The 23343-nt window shown below is 46.9% G+C and overlaps 1 protein-coding gene across 2 annotated transcripts in view; it reads left to right on the top strand.

Moving 5' to 3' along the window:
• Positions 1 to 23049, top strand: part of LOC311314826 (oxysterol-binding protein-related protein 2-like) — a 28333-nt gene extending 5284 nt beyond the window's left edge. Inside the window, exons 2-14 of one of the 2 annotated variants that reach the window (XM_084445335.1) lie at positions 1615 to 1836; positions 6710 to 6833; positions 7720 to 7795; positions 8101 to 8235; positions 8332 to 8429; positions 9164 to 9346; positions 13144 to 13251; positions 15327 to 15416; positions 15725 to 15842; positions 17399 to 17524; positions 18034 to 18157; positions 19193 to 19283; positions 19811 to 23049. In XM_084445335.1, coding sequence (XP_084301461.1) covers positions 1800 to 1836; positions 6710 to 6833; positions 7720 to 7795; positions 8101 to 8235; positions 8332 to 8429; positions 9164 to 9346; positions 13144 to 13251; positions 15327 to 15416; positions 15725 to 15842; positions 17399 to 17524; positions 18034 to 18157; positions 19193 to 19283; positions 19811 to 19913 — 1413 coding nt within the window. In that variant the 5' untranslated portion in view covers positions 1615 to 1799 and the 3' untranslated portion in view covers positions 19914 to 23049. Of the gene's footprint in view, positions 1 to 1614; positions 1837 to 6709; positions 6834 to 7719; positions 7796 to 8100; positions 8430 to 9163; positions 9347 to 13143; positions 13252 to 15326; positions 15417 to 15724; positions 15843 to 17398; positions 17525 to 18033; positions 18158 to 19192; positions 19284 to 19810 lie in introns of both variants that reach the window. The other variant, XM_084445334.1, reaches the window with a different exon arrangement.
• Positions 23050 to 23343: the final 294 nt, after the last annotated feature.

The raw sequence follows: 23343 nt of genomic DNA, 5'->3' as shown, positions 1-23343 counted from the left end.
CAGTTAATCGACTATCGCCGATTAATTGACAGTTAATCGACAATTGCCAATAAGAATTTACTCAAGTAAGATTTGGTTACTCGATTAACTGCTTGTTAATGGAACAGAACTTTTTGAACAAACATTATCAACGGGAGTTGCGTGAAATGTAATCATGATTTAGGGTCTGACCGCACATGAGGGGACGCCACGCCATGTAGTGAAGGATAATTGGGATGCCGGGAAATTTCAACCACACAGCGGAAGAAGACGCAAAAATTAAGCGAGCAAAGCGCAGTCCGGCGCGGGACGTTCTTATCAATTAATTTACTATTGTTTGTTAAGGTTAACAGTTAGCGATTAATGAAATTCCTTGAAATTTGCAACCCTAGTGTGTGTGTGTGTGTGTGCCTGTGTATGTGCGTGCGTGTGTGCATGTGTGTGTGTGTGTGCCTGTGTATGTGCGCGCGTGTGTGCGTGTGTGTATGTGTGTGTGTGTGTGTGTGTGTGTGTGTGTGTGTGGAGCATGGACAGCAAGTCTGCTGTGCTGTTGCCCTTCTCTTATTGATCATGGACAGTTAAGTCCAAAGTCCAGCAGTGTACATTTGAGGCGTTCCCTGTCACTCGGGAAGGGAAGGACTACAGACAGAGCGCTCAGTCAGCCAGTCAGTCAGACAGTCAGTCAGTCAGTCAGTCAGTCAGTCAGTCAGTCAGTCAGACAGTCAGTCAGTCAGTCAGTCAGTCAGTCAGACAGTCAGACAGTCAGTCAGACAGTCAGTCAGTCAGTCAGTCAGTCAGTCAGTCAGTCAGTCAGTCAGTCAGTCAGTCAGTCAGTCAGCTAGTCAGTCAGTCAGTCAGTCAGTCAGTCAGTCAGTCAGTCAGTCAGTCAGTCAGTCAGTCAGTCAGTCAGTCAGTCAGTCAGTCAGTCAGTCAGTCAGTCAGTCAGTCAGTCAGTCAGTCAGTCAGTCAGTCAGTCAGTCAGTCAGTCAGTCAGTCAGTCAGTCAGTCAGTCAGTCAGTCAGTCAGTCAGTCAGTCAGTCAGTCAGTCAGTCAGTCAGTCAGTCAGTCAGTCAGTCAGTCAGTCAGTCAGTCAGTCAGTCAGTCAGTCAGTCAGTCAGTCAGTCAGTCAGTCAGTCAGTCAGTCAGTCAGTCAGTCAGTCTGTCTGTCTGTCTGTCTGTCTGTCTGTCTGTCTGTCTGTCTGTCTGTCTGTCTGTCTGTCTGTCTGTCTGTCTGTCTGTCTGTCTGTCTGTCTGTCTGTCTGTCTGTCTGTCTGTCTGTCTGTCTGTCTGTCTGTCTGTCTGTCTGTCTGTCTGTCTGTCTGTCTGTCTGTCTGTCTGTCTGTCTGTCTGTCTGTCTGTCTGTCTGTCTGTCTGTCTGTCTGTCTGTCTGTCTGTCTGTCTGTCTGTCTGTCTGTCTGTCTGTCTGTCTGTCTGTCTGTCTGTCTGTCTGTCTGTCTGTCTGTCTGTCTGTCTGTCTGTCTGTCTATCAGTCAGTCAGTCAGTCAGTCAGTCAGTCAGTCAGCCAGTCAGCCAGTCAGTCAGTCAGCCAGCCAGCCAGCCAGTCAGCCAGCCAGTCAGTCAGCTAACCCGTGGGCTACATTAACAGGCTGTTTGTGGTGTCATCTGTCCTCCCAGCTCCCTGTCTGTTCTGCCTGAGGAAGAGAAGTCCACCAGCTGGACCAACATTGCAGTGACGTTGGACCCACGAACGTCCCACTGAGGTTCTCCTAACGTTCCAGTGGTGTTCTGGTTCCGGTGCCCGCGAGGTTCCCCCAGAGAAACCATGTTCTAGAGAGGCTGCCTGGCTCTGACTCTGGAAAATGAACAATGAGGACGAGTTCTACGACGCCGTCACAGGTGGGTCTCAGATGTCCCTAGCAGGGTTCCATAGCAGGGTTCCCTAGCAGGGTTCCATGGCAGGGTTCCCTAGTAGGGTTCCATAGCAGGGTTCCATGGCAGGGTTGAAAAAGATGCAAACACACACATCCATGCCTGAGTAGGCAGGTGCTGAGCTAAAAAGTATACAAACTATAAAGAAGAAAAAAAGCTTGCACACCGCAGGGCTCCTGTTTCAATATTTATTGCACCACAAAAAGTGCTGGTGACGTTTCGAGGTCACTGCCAATAGCAGGGTTTCATAGCAGGGTTCCATAGCAGGGTTCCTTACAGATCTCCACACTCACACTTAACTCTGGCACCACCAGCACCTGATGTGGAGGCCACATATAGCCCTTTTCCACCAAGAAGGAACCGGTTCGTTGCCGGTTCGCGAACCTAATTTTGAACGGTTCCGAGCATTTCGACCAAAAATAAATGAGTTCAGGCACCGAACCGGCACCAAAAAATAGTAGGTTTTTCAGCGCGAACCGTGGCGATATCGCGGGCGTGGTCTATAGATTGACTGTAAACACATGTGCTTTACTCCATGATAAGAGTGGTAATCGACCGCTTCAGCTATGTGTAAATGTGCACCAGGAGGGCTCCCAAGTGTGAATCTCTCTATGCTAAGGGCCAACTATCTGAATTAGCCATCGAACTGACTTTATACAAATTAGCCTATAATAGACAATCCCTAAAACAATAGTGTGATGATGACCTACTATATTTATAATGAAGTAGACTACGCAAGCCACTTTTGACACACCACCTAAAGGACCAACTTTACACATGCCTATATCTCCAGGCTGCTGACGTATAACGGTTCAGCTCAAAACTGGTCGAAACGTGGGCCCGTTCCCTGGATAGAACCAAGGTTCCAAGAATTCTGAACCGAACCGGTTCACGAACCAGAGTTACTTTGGTGGAAAAGGGCTAATAGTGGAGCCGCCACAGCGGGCTACCTGCTGAGCCAAATGAGCTCTCTCTAATACCCAAGTCAACTGAGTTTTGTAGAGATTTGCTTTGAAATCAAAGTACATCACCCAAAGATAAACATTACTTGACTTTTCAATAAACAACATTCCGTTGATACTGGCCACCTGGGCCACTGGCTTTGCAAAATTATTGTCCTGAACACTAAATCATATCAGAGTCCTGAACACTAAATCATATCAGAGAAAATAATTAGTGTCCTACAATAGGCCTATGTTTAGCATATCGTACATTACTTTACGTACGGTCTACTTCGATTTATATTATACAATTTAACTATATTCTAAATTGCCCTTCAATAATTTTTTCATGTACTCCTACATTTTTACTGTGATGGGAATGAGTTGTCGGACTCTGGACTGAGCATGGATTCACTGAATTGATTGGATTGAACCCAGGTGGGACTGATTAAGAGAGAGAAGCAGATGAAAGACTGGTCGGGTGAAGAAACGCAAACGTGATGGAGAAACAGTAGCTTCTACAAATCAGGAACAGGCTGGTCTGATCTGGCTTGAGGCTTCCCTAAGCATTTTACAACTAGAGGGTGACAAACTAACATTTTAAAAATACAACAAAGAAACTATAGAGGGTTTTCACGGCCGGCCATGTTGGAGGTTTAAGCTTAGGTTTAGCAGGTGTAAGCTCAGGTTTAAGCTAACGACTAGATAGATAGGTAGATAGATAGGCCTATCTACCTGTCTATTGACAGGTTGTCTATCTAGCTAGCTATCTACATTCAGTAGCTTCAACCTCCAACATGGCCGACTGATGACGGGCCGTGGAAACCCTCTATTGTGGGAATACTCCCCTAAGGACAAAAGTGTGCATAAAGACCAATAGCTCAGCTAAAGGAAACTGTGTGGAAATGTGTGTGAGGAGGAAGAAGAGACAAACGGTCTGTCAGCAGAACGACCCGGACCATCGCTTAAAATCATGTCATGCAGCACAATGAGTTTGCATTCACATTTATATTCTGCATCACCCTGAGCATGAACTCACATGAACTCAGTCATGATCTTTCTTGAGATACCTGCCATGTGAGAAGCCATAGATGGTTTCACACTGACTTAAACATCACAATCACAAAGGTTGCATGTAAATTTCACAGGTACATGTAACATGGAGGTTTCAGCAGTTTCCACAAAATGTTGGCAAAAACCAATTAATCAATCAATCAAAGCTTTATTTGTATAGCGCATTTCATACCCAGAGGCAACACAATGCGCTTTACAGAGAACAAGGGAGGTGGGCATACGACCCACTCTCTACATATTCCAGAGGGAAGCAAAAAAACAGTCGAAGACTGTAGACAAAGACTAAACAATAAAGCCATGGATGCACTCAGCAAGTGGAAAACAAAAGACTGAAAGCTTACAAACTTACAAGATGGCACAGGACAACACCAGGGACAACGCACAGCTACAGCAAATAATGAACAGACAAAGAACTGGACTGGGGGAGCTACATGTACAATGCAGTGCATCCAGAAAGTTTCCATACATTCCTTCACCTTTTCCACATTCTGTCATGTTAAAGCCTTCTTCCAAAATGGATTAAATTAATTTGTGTCCTAAAATTTCAACACACAATACCCCATAATGACAGTGAAAAAAGCTTTTTAGAAATTTGCAAACTGTAGCGTATATATACACAGACTAACAAGACATAGGTGGTCTCCTCTCAGTCAGAGTCAATTTATCCAGTTGTAGTCCTAGGGTCCGCTATTGGGACGGGGTTGCCAACAACAACGTCTCTGATTGGTAGAGACGTTGCTGTTGCACTATGGGATTGTGGGTAGTGTATTTATTCCTGTATGAACAGCTGTAGTTTGAGTGGACTAAAGTAGGACAGACATGTCGGAGAAGGGTTTGACAGTTTTGAAGAAAAACAGAGTGATGGACTTCATAAATCCTGCCAGCTCAAAGCTTATAGACGCTTCTACTCACTTGGGTCTACATGTTGTTGGTGGTTGCAAAGTGATACCACGTACGGCTGATTTGTTATGATTTTCTTTTACGTTTTAAACTTTAGACGGTTGCTGTAGCGCCATCATCAGGACTATTGGCCCACAATGCCAGTTGAGGACTTCTGGCTTAGGACTGGACCTATGAGCAAAGTTTGGTGATTTTTCATGCATGGGAAGTCAGACTTCCTAGGAAGAAGAAGAATATTGTCAAATACAAGAGGGACCGTCATCCGAGCTGCCCAACCCCTAGCTATGAAAACACTCATATGAAATCACACCGACAAAAAGAAAAGCAAATAGAAGCGTGTGAAGCATGGCAAGGCAAGTTTATTAGTAGAGCACATTTCAGCAACAAGGCAATTCAAAGTGCTTTACATGAGACATTAAAAGCATCAAGACAAAGTGCAACACTTTAAGGTAATATTAAACAAAATGCAAAAAAAAAGACATTTAAAACAAAATGCAGGAAGAATTAAATACAGGAATACAATTTACAGTGCAGTGTATGAATAAATAATCATTTGATTGAATAAAAAGCAGCGTGTGCAGATGTGTGTGTGCGTGCGGAGCTGTGCGCAGGGCTGGGAGAGCTGGGGTGTTTGGTCAGTGGTCAGGGTGGAAGCAGAGCCACACGCAGTAACATGACCACCTGCTTTGATAACCGCTTCAATTATGCAGTGGCCTATTATTCAGCCTCCATGATTGGCTCTTGTCTGTTGGCTATATCTGCGTGTGTGTGTGTATGCTTGCGTGCGTGCGTGCGTGTGTGTGTGTGTGTGTTTGAATAGGTGGAAGATGGAGTGAGAGCGCTGAGGCGGTGAACTCAGGTTGAACTCTACAGATGACAGGGTTCCATGACAGGGTTCCATGACAGGGTTCCATGACTTTGTCAATGGGGAAGGAAGAGCAGATGGAGGCTGAGAACAAAATATTGATGGTTTATTTAGGACTAATGCCTCTCTCTCTTTACAATCTCCCTCCTCTCTCTCTCTCTCACACACACACACACACATACATGCACACACGCGCACACACACACACACACACACACATTAGTTTCAGTGGAGAAACTCCTTCCCATACTATACCAGCACTTCCACCTGTTACTGTGTGTGTGTGTGTGTGTGTGCGCGCATAGATGCAGGCTAGGTGCTGTTAGTTTACATGCAGGTGTGGTTCTTCATAGATGCAGGCTAGGTGCTGTTAGTTTACATGCAGGTGTGGTTCTTCATAGATGCAGGCTAGGTGCTGTTAGTTTACATGCAGGTGTGGTTCTTCATAGATGCAGGCTAGGGGCTGTTAGTTTACATGCAGGTGTGGTTCTTCATAGATGCAGGCTAGGTGCTGTTAGTTTACATGCAGGTGTGGTTCTTCATAGATGCAGGCTAGGTGCTGTTAGTTTACATGCAGGTGTGGTTCTTCATAGATGCAGGCTAGGTGCTGTAAGTTTACATGCAGGTGTGGTTCTTCATAGATGCAGGCTAGGTGCTGTTAGTTTACATGCAGGTGTGGTTCTTCATAGATGCAGGCTAGGTGCTGTTAGTTTACATGCAGGTGTGGTTCTTCATAGATGCAGGCTAGGTGCTGTTAGTTTACATGCAGGTGTGGTTCTTCATAGATGCAGGCTAGGTGCTGTTAGTTTACATGCAGGTGTGGTTCTTCATAGATGCAGGCTAGGTGCTGTTAGTTTACATGCAGGTGTGGTTCTTCATAGATGCAGGCTAGGTGCTGTTAGTTTACAGGCAGGTGTGGTTCTTCGTTGTCACTCTGACTCTGTTTGCGTAGCTGAGGAATGTTTCCAACTCTAATGTAATTTATGTCCACCCATCTTTTTCATATATGTGTATGTGTGTGTGTGTGCGTGTGTGTGTGTGTGTGTGTGTGTGTGTCCAGGCTTGGATTCGGACGAGTCATATGAGGGCGTGTCGGAGGCCAGTTTTAAAGATGCTGTTGTGGGCGACGGCAGTCAGAAGAACAATGGCTCAGTTCCCCAAGAGAACGGGATCAAGAAGCACCGGTAGAACCACATTCCTCTCCTCTCCTCTCCTCTCCTCTCCTCTCCTCTCCTCTCCTCTCCTCTCCTCTCCTCTCCTCTCCTCTCCTCTCCTCTCCTCTCCTCTCCTCTCCTCTCCTCTCCTCTCCTCTCTTCTCTACTACATACAGTAGGGCCTCTCACGGCCTTTAAATCACTCACTGTCCTCTTCCTCTAACATCTTCACACTCCCCTTCCTCTCTCTCTTCCCCTTCCTCTAACACCTTCACACTCCCCTTCCTCTCTCTCTTCCCCTTCCTCTAACACCTTCACACTCCCCTTCCTCTCTCTCTTCCCCTCTCTCCCCCTCCCTCTCTCTCTCCCTCCCCCTCCCCTCCCTCTCTCCCCCTCCCTCTCTCTCTCTCTCTCTCCCCCTCTCTCTCTCTCTCTCTCTCTCTCCCCCTCCCTCTCTTTCTCTCTCTCTCTCTCTCTCTCTCTCTCTCCCCCTCCCTCTCTCTCTCTCTCTCTCTCTCTCTCAATTAAATTCAACAGGGCTTTATTGGCATGGGAAACATTTTTACAATTGCCAAAGCAAGTAAAAAATAAAAACACATAACAGAATAAGATCTAAACATTACACTTAAAAAGTCTCTGTTTCCTTTCTCATCACCATATTTTTATGGAGACTACCCAGTCCACATGCCCTGCTTGTCTTTAGGCCTACACTGTGTGTGTGTGTGTGTGCGCGCGCGTGTGTGTGCGCGTGCGTGTCTGTGTTTCTGTGTGTGGGGCACCCAGCACATCAGCCTCCGCCATCATCACATAGCACTGTTACTGATAGGCATCATGATGACACTCAGCTAGCGCTGCACATGAGGGTGTTAATGGTCTGTGTGTGTGTGTGTGTGTATTCTGTGCCCTCTTCTCCCAGGACAACATTACCTGCCCCGATGTTTTCCAGAAACAACTTCAGTGTGTGGGGCATCCTGAAGAAATGTATTGGACTGGTGAGGACCTGCCTCACAGGCAGCTGGCCTGATACTCTACTTTATCACTATAGTAACCTCTATAGCTGTGTGTTGTAACCTTCTTTTGGAGCCAAACGTCTTCATTAGTGATGTTTTGTGGTGTGTGTGTGTGGGTCTGTGGTGTGTGTTTGTGTGTCTGTGGTGTCTGTGTGTGTGGTGTGCGCGTGTGTGTGCGCACGTGCTTGTTTGTGTGTGTGTCTGTGTGCGTGCGTGCTTGCGTGTATGTGCGCGTGCTTGTGTGTGTGTCTGTGCGTGCGTGTGCGTGCATGCTTGTGTGTGTGTAGGAGCTGTCCAAGATCACCATGCCCATCGTGTTCAACGAGCCTCTCAGCTTCCTCCAGAGGATCACAGAATACATGGAGCACACTTACCTCATCAACAAAGCCTGCTCGCTCTCCGACTCCATAGAACGCATGCAGGTGAGAGAGAACACACACACACACACTCATAGTATATACATACATGTCTGTGTGTGTGTGTTGTTTCTCTATCCTGAGTGTGGCCCTCTGCTCCAGGCGGTAGCTGCTTTCGCTGTTTCTGCTGTGGCTTCCCAGTGGGACAGGACTGGAAAACCCTTTAACCCTTTACTGGGCGAGACCTACGAACTCATCAGGTGACCGCAGGACACACAAACACACACACACACCCGGGCGCACGCACACTAGAGAGCGCCACAGGTATACGAGTATTTCAATAGTGCAGAGAAGTGTGGATGTATTTCATTCAGGTACAGGCAGATGTGGTAAATCCTGTAACGACAAGTAGCGCAGGTCCACCAGCTCAGAACCACATAGTTCTGTCATTAGAACCGAGGTCTGTTCCAGCAGAGAGAATCTTCTCCACCGCTGGACTGGTTCTGGATCAGCCCACTGAGTATATCTATAGGCTCGTTTTCATGTACCAGAATTTTTAGACCTAATACAAATAGCATTACACCGTTTGAATGGATACCCTGCTCTTATTTAGTTCGATTTTTTCCATGTTCCTGGCCAACTGCAGTTGCCTAAAACTAGACTTAGGTCTAGAGGCGACAGGGCCTTTGTGGTGGCTGCCCCCAGGCTATGGAACAACCTGCCCCTTCACATTAGATCCTCCCAGACCCTTGAGTTTTTTTAAAATCCTCCCTAAAAACCACCTTTTCTCCCTGGCGTTTTAACCAGTCTGTGCTCAAGCCTTGCTCATGTTCAATGTCCGTTTTCTTTGCTGTAATTTCCTTGTTTTGTTGAGAGATGTTTTTACCCAGGACCCACCTTTGTACAGCACTTTGGTCGACTGCTGTCATTTTAAACGTGCTGTATAAATACGTTTTGGTTTGATTGATTTGCCCCTCTGCCCCCGCCTTCCCAGAGAGGACCAGGGCTACCGGCTGATCTCAGAGCAGGTGAGCCACCACCCTCCCGTCAGTGCCTTCCACACCGAGAGCCTGGCCGGGGACTTCGTCTTCCACGGGTCCATCTACCCCAAACTCAAGTTCTGGGGCAAAAGTGTGGAGGCGGAGCCCAAGGGAACCATCACGCTAGAGCTCCTCAAGTGAGTGTGGGGTGGGAGTGTGTGTGTTTGATATAGTGAGTGTGTGGTGTGTAGGGATGGGTATCGGGAACCAGTATTTTGGGGGCAGGTGGGTGGCCCGGAGAGAGGTACATCGTCCACGACCAGCTCTGACCCAAGGGGGCGGAGTCTCGCCATCACGCCACTATCCACGCCACGGATCCCACAACTCAGCCCCTGAGTGGGCTAGAGACACACTTGTCTTCACCGGTGGGGGCAGGTGGGTAGCCCGGAGAGGGGTCCACAGCCCCCGACCTAATATGACACAAGGGCGAAGTCTTGCCACCATGCCACTGTCCACGCCACGGACCCCACAAATCAGCCCGAGAGGGCTAGAGAAACACGGTCTTCACCAGTGGGGGCAGGTGGGTAGCCCGGAGAGGGCTCCACTGCCCCCGACCCAATATGACGCGAGGGGGCGGAGTCTCGCCACCACGCCATGGACCCCACAACTCAGCCCTCGAGTGGGCTAGAGACACAGGGTCTTCACTGGTGGGGGCAGGTGGGTGGCCCGGAGAGAGGTACACTGTCCACAACCAACTCTGACCCGAGGGGGCGGAGTCTCGCCATCACGCCACTATCCACGCCATCGATCCCACAACTCACACACTGTGTGTGTGTGTGTGTGCTCACGTTACCCACGTGGCGGGGGGATATGTGTGTGTGTACTCATATATACTGTATGCTACTGGCAATGTGCTACATACTTTCCTGTACACATACTGTCCTATATAAGTGGCAAGAGGCTAGATGCTCTCTGCTTCACGCTGCTCTCCACATGCCTCCACTACCTCTGCCTGTCTAGTCTGATATGGTTACATTTAAGAATGAGTAATGTTAGATTATTGATCACGCAACCAGTAAGAGCATTAAAATATTGTAGTAACGTTAGCCACCAACATCAAGCAACATATTTTACAACTAGATGGTATTTATATCTATAGCTAAATCCTCAGCTGTTACCTGCCTATCTGCCTGAAAAGGCAACCAGGGATATTTCAATAGCTTCTAAACATCGTTGGCAATTATTCTACCAATGTTTATTGAAGTAACGTCTGTATGATTCACCGAGTTCGCTAACGTTAGCGAACTCAGTTAGCTCACTTGGCTAACGGGTGATGTTTGCTAGTTGGAGCATTAGCTACTGATAACGTAGCTAATGACAATTAATTGCCATTGGACATCAATAGAGAATATAATGCTAATTTATACGGTAACGTTAGCTACAATCTATCTAACTTAACGTTTGTATAATACCTCTGTATTCGCTCTGCCTGCCGCTTTGTAGCTAATGCTGGAGTCGGGCTCAGAGGAGAAAATGCTCTCAGTGCTTTATTTTGTTGTCATGACTTCACGAGTGATTGACATCCTGTCAGTGTTCCATTTGCTCGTCCTCCTCAAAGTGGAGAGAGAGCGGAGCGACGACCATTCGTTCCGCAGAGCTTACAGCCGTATCTACCGCTGTGCAGTCAAATAAAAAAAATAAAAAAGAACCAATTACGTCACCCGGACACATTTTGGCCCCCGGACAGATTTTGGCCTGACAGCGCCAGTAATTTAGCAGCGGCGTGCCACCACGCCACGGACCCCACGGCCAATGAGCCTAGGATATAGACAATTAACTACCGGTGGAATGGTGGTGGAGCATCCATCGGGGACCCGCTGTAGGTCCGCTAGCCTTGTGTTATATTCCGCCGGAGGTCCGCCAACCCGTCCATCGGGGACCCCCTGTAGGTCCGCTAGCCTTGTGTTATATTCCGCCGGAGGTCCGCCAACCCGTCCATCGGGGACCCCCTGTAGGTCCGCTAGCCTTGTGTTATCTTGCTATCTCTTACCTTTGTCCAGAAACAGAAGTTGAACCAATTGCAGCAAAATAGCTAACGTTACAGTAATCATCAGTGTAACTGCTTTAGCCACTGACCGCTACCATTAATGTTATGGAGGCAGCTGCTAGTTGTGAGCTCATGAGCTAACTGGCTATCTCGCTCTTATTGTGCTGGATTAGCATTGGAAGCATTGGAACTGATGTGTCCAGGCGACAAGATCTTAATTGATCAGAAATTATTTAATGTCATTTCAATTCACAGCAATTTCAGTGGCGTGACTAGCTTCCGTCCTACCAGTCCTGAACAGAAACAAGCCAGCCACGCACATAAGCCAGGCTGGACCTAGCCTGATTTAGCTACCAATTACTTCACACTGGAAATGGAACGTTAACTTTGTTGTATATTTGCCTTGCACAATATTAACAGGTAACAATCTCAATCACAGCACAATACACTCTGATGACTTGCACAGAATGGATCAGCCAGGGTTGCATAATCCTGACTTTTTTTGAGTTTCTGATTGATTTTGCTAGGCTACTATCAGCTATCAGCTACACGTACAAGCCTAAACAATGATGAAATCAGCCCACACATGATGAAATCATTAAAACGCTCAGCTAGAATCAGGTCACACTTACATCTACAAAGTAGCAGGAGGAAAAAGTTGCTCATTTGGAAAACAAGAGAGGTGACGTGCTTGCCTCCGCACACGCAACTTCAACACGCGTCATCAAGTCGCCTTTTTATGGCTTTTCTTTTGAATGGCTCTAGATCTACCAGCATAGAGATCTACCAGCCTCTGCGACCTGCTGGTTGATCGCGATCAACGTGTTGGGCACCCCTGCGTGTAGGGAGATGACCACAGCCCTCAAACCCAGTTACCACCCTCCTTCCAGAGGAAGTGACGAACATTATCAGACACCCTCATACCTGCTTAGCATGCAGTTAAAAAGAGAAACATCATAGCTGAGCTTGTCAATTTGTAAAAAGTGGCCATAACCAGCAATGGCTGGACAAGTATCACACAGGATCACTATATTACAGTGACAGTGCACTATGTACTGTAAGTGAAGGCCAACTGAGACAGAAACATCGACCCAGGCAGTGGATGAGTCCCAAAGTGGTAGAGTAGTATCGATAAGAGTATCGATAAGTATCGGTATCAATAAGCAATATCGGTATCGACACCGGTATCGATAAAATCCTAACGATACCCATCCCTAGTGGTGTGTGTGTGTGGGCGGGGGGAAGGATATAGTGAGTGTGTGTGTGTATTTGGGTTTTTTGTTCAGGTGTGTATGTGTTTGTTTGCATAGCTGCAGATATGTGTTGTAAAACCCCAGGTGGGGTGGTTTGAGTGGAGCACAGTAAAACACAGTCCAGTCTCAAAGCTCTTACGCGCCTTGGCACATTTATTCAAAAATCAAGAACAGAAAAAACGTTCTCCTGGCGCGTGTCGAAAGGTCAGGGGCGAGGCTTCGGCTCCTGTAGGCGAGAGGAAAAACATATTAGTACTCCTCAAAACAAAGACTGGTTAAGCAGCATGCTCCCTCCCTCATACTCACTGAGTCCAAAGACTCCTGACTGTTCCCCCAGATGGGCCTGTTGTGGCTCATTAGACAACTGGCTGCAGCTGCTATTATCGCCACACTTCCTTGATTGAGTATTTGGTTGCAGTTGGGGGGTAGGTTTGCTTTGGCAACGAGGAATGGCCTGTAAACCCCGTTGATCACCTGTCCCCGCTGTCCATGGTGCTGGCGAAGTCGGAGTGGTTGAGATGCCGCGACTGTCCGCCTCCCACGTGAACCGCTGTCCATGGTGCTGAAAGTTAACTTTACGCATGGCGCGCTCTGGCTAGGGTGGCTCTCCCTGGTGGCCTCGCGTTGCGCAACCCGGGTGAGGATGCCACTGTGTGTGTATGACAGTTGCCCCCCCCCCCCCCCCCCTCCCCAGGCACAATGAGGTGTACACGTGGAGCAACCCATTCTGCTGCGTCCACAACGTGATCCTGGGGAAGCTGTGGATAGAGCAGTACGGCACGGTGGAGATCATCAACCACAGGTACTCCCTACCCACCTAACCCCAACCCTAACCATATAACTACCCACCTAACCCCAACCCTAACCATATAACTACCCACCTAACCCCAACCCTAACCATATAACTACCCACCTAACCCCAACCCTAACCATATAACTACCCACCTAACCCCAACCCTAACCATATAACTACCCACCTAACCCCAACCCGAACCATATAACTACCCACCTAACCCCAACCCTAACCATATAACTACCCACCTAACCCCAACCCTACCCATATAACTACCCACCTAACCCCAACCCTAACCATATAACTACCCACCTAACCCCAACCCTAACCATATAACTACCCACCTAACCCCAACCCGAACCATATAACTACCCACCTAACCCCAACCCTAACCATATAACTACCCACCTAACCCCAACCCTACCCATATAACTACCCACCTAACCCCAACCCTAACCATATAACTACCCACCTAACCCCAACCCTACCCATATAACTACCCACCTAACCCCAACCCTAACCATATAACTACCCACCTAACCCCAACCCTAACCATATAACTACCCACCTAACCCCAACCCTAACCATATAACTACCCACCTAACCCCAACCCTAACCATATAACTACCCACCTAACCCTAACCCTAACCCTAACCATATAACTACCCACCTAACCCCAACCCTAACCATATAACTACCCACCTAACCCCAACCCTAACCATATAACTACTCACCTAACCCCAACCCTAACCATATAACTACCCACCTAACCCCAACCCTAACCATATAACTACCCACCTAACCCCAACCCGAACCATATAACTACCCACCTAACCCCAACCCTAACCATATAACTACCCACCTAACCCCAACCCTACCCATATAACTACCCACCTAACCCCAACCCTAACCATATAACTACCCACCTAACCCCAACCCTAACCATATAACTACTCACCTAACCCCAACCCTAACCATATAACTACCCACCTAACCCCAACCCTACCCATATAACTACCCACCTAACCCCAACCCTAACCATATAACTACCCACCTAACCCCAACCCTAACCATATAACTACCCACCTAACCCCAACCCTAACCATATAACTACCCACCTAACCCCAACCCGAACCATATAACTACCCACCTAACCCCAACCCTAACCATATAACTACCCACCTAACCCCAACCCGAACCATATAACTACCCACCTAACCCCAACTCTAACCATATAACTACCCACCTAACCCAACCCTAACCATATAACTACCCACCTAACCCCAACCCTAACCATATAACTACCCACCTAACCCCAACCCGAACCATATAACTACCCACCTAACCCCAACCCTAACCATATAACTACCCACCTAACCCCAACCCGAACCATATAACTACCCACCTAACCCCAACCCTACCCATATAACTACATACCTAACCCCAACCCGAACCATATAACTACTCACCTAACCCCAACCCTAACCATATAACTACCCACCTAACCCTAACCATATAACTCCCCATCTAACCTACACCCTAACATCTAAACTACCCACCTAACCTCAACACTAACCATATAACTACCCATCTAACCATCTAAACTACCCATCTAACCCCAACCATAACCATCTATTAGATCAATATCACAGCACCTATTCTGCTTCTCAACGCCTAAACCCCAGGTTGACCCCACCTGCATCACTCTCCTCCCATCAACCCAGCGATGTACAGCTACAGTACAACTACATTACAGCTACAGTAGAGCTACATTACAGCTACAGTAGAGCTACAGTACAGCTACATTACAGCTACAGTAGAGCTACAGTACAGCTACAGTACAGCTACAGTACAGCTACATTACAGCTACAGTAGAGCTACAGTACAGCTACAGTAGAGCTGCAGTACAGCTACAGTAGAGCTACAGTACAGCTACAGTACAGCTACAGTAGAGCTGCAGTACAGCTACAGTAGAGCTACAGTAGAGATACAGTAGAGCTACATGCCATGTTGTGATGATGAAGTCACTGCATGGTGTGTCCCGTGGTCTGTCTCTCACGGTCTCTGCCCTCTCTGCTGCTCAGTACTGGGGACCGGTGTGTGCTGAACTTCAAGCCCTGCGGCATGTTTGGCAAGGAGCTTCACAGGGTGGAGGGCTACATCCAGGACAAGAGGTACAAGTCCACAAACAACGTGTTTATTTCTTTATTTAAAACTTTTTTGTATTTCTTTGTCAAGTAAAACAAGTATCCCTCAAATGAAAATATGTTCTGCCTAGGCATCCATTGATTAAACAAAAAACATTAAACAAACAGACATGGGATGCTTAAGTTGTTACTACTGTACATGCCAATTGGCCAGGAAAGTTATTTGAGGTCAAATTGTGGATATTATGAATCCAGTGTTGTCCATGTGTCTCAGCCCTGCTCATGTCCTCTCCTGTCTCCTGCCTCCTGTCTCCTGTCTCCTCCTACCTTCTCAGTAAGAAGAAGCAGTGTGTGATCTATGGGAAGTGGACAGAATGCATGTGGAGCATCGACCCACAGACGTTTGACCTTAATAAGAAGACCGAGAAGAAAGACACCAAGAAACCCAAGCAGGTGAGACAGTCTGTCACTCAGTTGGTCAGATGGACAGTCTGTTAGTCGGTCAGATAGTTAGTCAGTTGGCCAGCCAGCCAGTCAGGTCAGCCAGCTAGTCAGACGGACGGACGGACGGATATATATATATATATATATACCATACACCTGTACCATTCCAAGAGTAAAGTTACCGTCCAAGACCACGACAGGAAATTAAACACACTCTGTGTGGGCCAGTCAAGTTCTTTCACACCACCCTCACCCAACCATGCCTTTATGGACCTTTCTTTGTGCACTGGGGCACAGTCATGCTGGAACAGAATAGGGCCTTTCCCAAACTGTTCCCACAAAGTTGGAAGCATATGTTTCCACTCCATCCAACGCTTGGCATTGCGCTTGGTGATGTAAGGCTTGCGCCTCTCAGCACTCAGCGACCCTGCTCTGTAACTTAACGTGGTCTGACACTTCCTGGCTGAGCTGCTGTGGTTCCTAAACGCTTCCGCTTTGCAATAATACCACTTACAGCTGATCATGGAATATCTGGGAGGGAAGAAATTTAACAAACTGACTTGTTGCAATAGTGGCGTCCTATTACAGTCCCATGGAATTCAGCGAGCTCTTTAGAACGATCCATTCTCTCACAAATGTTTGTAGAGGCAGAGTGCATGGCTACAGTAGGTGCTTGATTTTATACACCTCTGGCAATGGGACTGAAGGAAACGCCTGAATTCAATGATTAAGAGGTGTGTCCCAATACCTTTGTCCACATAGTGTGTATATATATATATATATATATATATATATATATATATATCATCCAATTTTTTTGAGATCCGGGGCGATTCATAAAACACCCCAGTGCCCGGCTTAACGACGCCACTGACGGGTACCAGGACCCAAGGAAGTGCAGGTACTGTGAGCACAGTGGCCTGCATGTTTTGAACGGTCACTGCTCCAGCCCGAGCAGAGCAAACAGCAGTTATAATAGGCTAATTCATTCCAGACCGGGAGACAGACGCTGATAAGAGTTGCATCAGCATGTGGTTTCTCTCTGAGGCACGCAGGCTCAGGGGTTATTGGGAGACGAACCCGGGACATTCGATGGCCGTGGAACAAAAACAGCTCTTGTCTGTTGGTGACTCATCATCATCAACCTTTATTTTACTAGGCAAGTTAACTAAGAGCAACTCTTATTTACAATAACGGCCTAGGTGGGGGTAAAAGCCCCCTAGGGGATGGGGGAAAAAAATAAAAAAGAGGTAGAACAAGGAACAGGATTAAAAAGACATGACATGCACACAAATATAGGCATCACAATCAGTGGCAGGATTAAGACAGACACAGCACATAACATTCATGACAACAACAAGCGACGGCAGAAAACCATGGACAGACCAAACAGAACTACAGAAAAAACAAACATTCATAGAGGAGATACTTACATACTTACAACATGAACAGGGACTGATACATAGCAACAGTTAAGCATAACACACATGTTCACGTAAAGCAATGGAGCAGGACTGACAGGTGACAGCAATTATGAAATAACACATGTAAGCATGTGTGTCCAGGAGGAGCCTGAGGGGGCGGAGAGTGACGATGCGGACGACATGCCGGAGGTCCAGGAGACGGTGGCTGTCATCCCCGGCAGCACGCTGCTCTGGAGGATCGCATCACGACCTGCTCACTCTGCTAAGGTAGGGAGACACACACACACACGACCTTCTCACACACACACACGCACACACACACACACACACACACACACACACACACACACACACACACACACATGACCTTCTCACACACACGCACACACACACACATACACACACGACCCTCTCTCTTACACACACACACACACACACACACACACACACACACACACACACACACACACACACACACACACACACTCACACACACACACATGACCCTCTCTCTTACACACACACACACACACATGACCTTCTCTCTCTCACACACACACACACACACACACACACTCACGCACACATGCACACACACACGCACACGCACACACACTCACACACATACTCACACACACACTCACACACACTCACACACACTCGCACGCTCACACACGTTCACTCACACTCACTCACACACTCACACACACTCACACACACACGCACACACACACACACACATCTTTATATCAGCCTCTGACTCCTCCCCTCCGCAGATGTATAACTTCACGAACTTCGCCATGGCGCTGAACGAGCTGGACCCCGGCATGGAGGCCGTCCTGGCGCCCACCGACTGCCGCCTGCGGCCCGACATCAGAGCCATGGAGAACGGCAACATGGGTAACGTAGTCTTTCTCTCACAACCCCTCTGTTAGCCACGCAATGCTGACCCCTAGTGTCCCCCACCAGTGGGCTCTCTTCGGTTGATGTTGCCACTGCTTCTAACATCAAGGGCTTAGTAGAATAAAGGCTCCCTCATAAAGTATCCCTCAGCATTCTGGGTAATTTGGTTGAAGTTGATACATGGTGTCCATGTTGGTTCCCTTGACACAGAGATCTAAAGGATTAGCTAGGGTATCCCTGATGCAATCCAGAGTGATAATGCTGATTTATTTTCAGTGAACTGTCCCTTTAAGTAACAGTGGTTCATCCCTGGTAAAATACCTGCTGTGCTTGAGTGTTGACGGTGGTCCGTGTTCAGTCAACTGTTCTGTGAGCAGGCTCCGGAGAACCCCCCGTCCCCGTCCCCGGCCAAAGTCCACCTTATGGCTCCTGTAAACGCCCCCTGCCCCCTTGTGACTAGCTCCTTCCCACTCTGTGTCGTCAGCTGTCCCTATCCAGCCAACCCCACCCTTTTTTTTACGCTTGGCTCTCTGCTTTCAGTCTCCCCACCTCTGCTTTGCGGCATTCTCTATGAGCCTGTTCTGCTAAGTGCTTACTGTGCTTTGTTATATGATTCACTTAAATATTATATTAGAGACAACAAGTATAGCTAACACATAATGGCCTACCATGTAGGCAACTTCTCTGTAACTATTTGTGCACACTCCTGTTAGTCATGTCTCTCTTATGAAGTATTTAGCCCATGTTTACTGCTCTGTAAATGTTCTTAGCCAATAGACAAACATTTTCCAGGAGCTTGCTCAATCGTCTCGTTGAGAGAGTTCAGGGAAGAATTTTCACAGCTCACTTTTCTGGCCCCCGGGTGAAACTGTTTTTTTGCTTCCCTCTGGAATATGTAGGGGTGGGACCTATGCCCCCCCCCCCCATTGCTCTCTGTAAAGCGTATTGTGTTGCCTCTGTGTATGAAATGCGCTATACAAATAAGTTTGATTTGATTTGAACGGTCCCTTTAACGGCGGTGTGGTCCTGCAGACGAGGCGAGCTCTGAGAAGGAGCGGCTGGAGGAGAAACAGAGAGCCTCCAGGAAGGAGAGGGCCAAGAACGAGGAGGAGTGGTCCACCAGGTAGGAACTAAACACACCTGACCTCTGAGGGTAGTAGGAAGACTTTCACTGCTCCACCTACAGTACCCCACAAGCTCCACTAGCTAGGAACTAAACACACCTGACCTCTGAGGGTAGTAGGAAGACTTTCACTGCTCCACCTACAGTACCCCACAAGCTCCACCAGGTAGGAACTAAACACACCTGACCTCTCAGAATAGTAGGAAGACTTTCACTGTTGCACCTACAACTAGTTAATTCAACCAGATAGGTACAGGTAGGTTGTAGTGTAGTTCTCCAGTTAAATATCACATCCAAACATCTAGAACTCTTAGATGGTTGCAGTGTAGTTTGGGGGTCACTCTAAGACTAGTTTTACTCTGTGTACAAATCCAACGCAAGTTATGGTAGGCTTATGTCTGGATTGCTTTAATATTAAGTAAGCCGCACACATTTGCACATTTCCATGACACAGCCGTTTGTATATGCGTATAAGTGCTTAAGAGTAGAAATCCATCTCTGAAGTGTGAACTGTGTGTGTCTTCCAGGTGGTTCCAGTCTGGCACCAACCCCTACACTGGCTCCCAGGACTGGCTCTACACGGGGGGCTACTTCAACAGGAGCTACTCCCACCTGCCCAGTATCTACTGAGCCCAGCTGTCTTCAGAACCCCTCTGGTTCTGCTTCTGCTAGTCTGCCCCCTTCCGAATACCCCCCCCCCCCCCCCCCACCCCAAGTCTCTGCACAACCTCTCCTTCAGACTCCGCCTCTGCCCCTCCCCCCTCTGCCCCTCCCCCAGCCTCATCTCTCTGGCCTCCAAACCACCGGCTGTCCCCCACTTCTACACACAATACAGCCTCCATCTTGATCTGTGAACGAGCTGGTTCACCCCCCCCCCCCCCCCAACACCTCCCTCTATACCACAGCACACGACGGATCTGTGTGTTGGCAGCACAAGCCCCTCCCCCGCGGCTCCTCCCACAGCTTCGGACGAGCGGACGGACCGCCGGGCGGACAGGACGCTCGGCGGCGAGATCAGGGAAGTGAACGCACTGAAGATGGATCGGGGAATCGGACGGTATGCATTGGAGACACACACATAATTAAACACGCACACACACACACACACACACACACACACGCACACACGCACACAGCTGTGTGTGTACCCGGACTATGAGGGACAGTACAGCCTCCCTGGCTTGTCAGCATGATGACGTACATGTATGATGTCACACGTACTGTAAACATGAACTCTGAGAGGAAGTGATGTGATTGTCTGGGGGAGACGATGTTTAAGTACAGGAAGTGATTCCCTGCTCGCCCCGCCCCGCCCCACTCTGCCCCTCCCCCTGGGATAGATAGATAGAGCTTATCACTGTACCTGTAATTTAATATAACGAATGAATGAAAATGGCCACCGTTTGACGTCTGTATCTATAGTTCCACAGAGGCCAGTTCTCATCCTATGAACTCGAACTGGGATTCAGTCCAAATCAATCTGAGCATTGTTTACGCTGTGACTACCCAGCATGCTTTACTAAACTAGTGTGACAACTGCACACACACACCTCTCAATCTGAAAAGGGGAGGGGTCTATCAATAAAAAATCCCGACGTGGCAATAATGTGGTAGTGCGAACCCCCCCCCCCCCCCCCCAAAAAAAATAAAATAAAAAAAATGTTGCATAAGAAAAAGTAGAGTAGACGGATCCGGTGTGGAAACTGCAGGTGAAGGTTTGGATTGGCTCCCAGCCTGGGTTTCAGAGCTTAGATGCACCCATCACACAGTTTGTACATTTCCCCGCTACCTGGCTAACTCTGCTCGCTGTGCTAGATGTGTACCGGCCCCACAGGGGCCCCATAGGGCCACCGGCTTCTGTTCACCCCGGCTAGTCCACTTACAGCTCTCATAATCATGGGTAGTAATAATACATAAGTGTGCGTGAACAACCAGCTATTTGTACAGACTCTGAAGCCATATGGGAAGTTTTAACTCCAGGTGGGCTCAGACTGGCGCGGGTGGCATCGCCAGTCAGTCTACTACGATCATGACCGAATGTGAAACTCAAGGACTAAATAGTTTTCGATAGAGCATGATAAATAAGAAGAAAGATTCTTTGTGTACATGTAAATAGTTATTTCATTAACTGTAATCATTCTAATCATGTCCTCTTACCCACTCAAAGTGAATTCAATATTATATGGAACAGTAGATTAATCAATAATGTAATTGAGTAGTGATCCATTTCCCTGTTAAACTCACCGTATTCTAGCTTTCCTGGTTTGAAGGTAGAGACAGCAGACAAACATAATTGAACGTTTATCTTCACTGTGATTCCGTCCACGTTAGAGAATGTCTCACAACCTCCCACACCATTAACTACAAGGCTCCTGAACTAGCCTAGCCTAGTTATCACACCAGTCACCCATCAACTAGCCTAGTTATCACACCAGTCACCCATCAATAGATAGCGAGTCCAATAGCTACCAATAACTGTCTGATAGTTCACCAGTAATATTCATACTTTAGCTAGCTGAAACATAGACTAAGTATAGCATCAAAACTAGCTAAAACACCCACCGTTGAGCAACCAGGCTAGCCTACTCTTCTTAACCACACTGTGCACTCAAGGTAAAGCCAGAATCTATGCAACCAACCAGTCAATAGTTCTGAGCCCCCCCCCCACCCCTACATTAGCATGTATAGTAATGTTAAAGCTATATAAACACTTCAGTTGTGTCCAGGTAGGCTGACCGATGTTCAGATGCTTATCAGCACCAGTGATGGTGTGAATCTGGCTAGTGGACTGGTGTAGTGTTTAGTACCGGAGGTTAAATGAGAGGTCAGAAGTAAATGGAGAGGTTAGAACAGCTTGATTGTGACTGAAGAAACATGTATCTGCCTCTTTAAGTCCATTCCCCCCTGTCACTCTTCATTTGCATTTTTATCAAAAATGTGTCATTATTTGTATTTTTTTGCTCTCCCAATGTTTTTTTTTCTTCTCGTCCTTATCATAATTCCAGAGGGCTGGAAGAGACTTATAGGTATGGATAATTGTCACCCTTTGAATGAACGTTTCTTTCATGTTATAGTGCCTGAATCCATGTAAACCAATTCCCATTTCTACTTTTTAAATGTACCTGTATTTCATTTGATATTTTAAATGCTTAAGATTTATTGGAGACATGTTTTGACAAATATTGGTTTAGATAGATAGGTAGGTAGGTACTTTATTAATCCCTGGGGGGAAATTGCAGTTTGTTAATCCATCTCTGTCCTCTGCTTTGTCTACCCATTATTGTCAAAGTGAACTCTTAATTAAGGAACTGAGAGTATATGTCTTCACTGTCTGCACAAGAGTTCTCTGAGAAACAGCCCACACTACTTCTGGTTGCATCTACAGCTCAGCACAGTTAGCCACATGCTATAGCCACATGCTAAATCTGTTAGCCACATGCTAATTTTGTTAGCCACATGGTAACACTGTTAGCCACACTAATATGGTAAAAGACCAATGTAACAACATTAAAAAGTAGATTTTATGTTGCATCCTGTGTTGTTTACTTGTATGAGAACATCTTTAGAGTTATAATTTTTGAAAACTGTATCATGCAGTTTTAATGTAAAGTGTTGCACATAGGTTATCACATACAGATAGCATATTATTTTGTGCAATTGATTTATTTTTATAGTATTTAAACACATTTTTGGAGATAACATTTGTTCGAGATGTTTTATTTTGAGGTGGGAATTTAAAGGGCCATCTACTCTGGAGAACTTGCAAGTTAATGGGGAAATGTACTAATCAAAACTTAATTTCAGCTGTTTTAAAACATGCTATTTTCTTTTTAAATAAATGAATAAAAGCATTATTGGTGAAATACTTCCATGTTCCATCTTGTTCTTTATCCATAACTGAGACAACAAATATGAGGCACATTGTTTTTTTTTATTTTTATTATTGATCTTTATTCTTTTCCTGAAATGTATTGTAAGGTCATTTTATTCATTCATCACATAATTACATGACATGATGCACCAAGTCTACTACAACTGCTTACAGGAATACACTGAAACA

The sequence above is a fragment of the Borostomias antarcticus genome, assembly GCF_949987555.1.
Source record: "Borostomias antarcticus genome assembly, chromosome: 11".
In the NCBI taxonomy this organism is placed as follows: domain Eukaryota; kingdom Metazoa; phylum Chordata; class Actinopteri; order Stomiiformes; family Stomiidae; genus Borostomias; species Borostomias antarcticus.
Note: the sequence above shows the minus strand (reverse complement) of the source record. Positions and strands in the feature narration are given on the sequence as shown.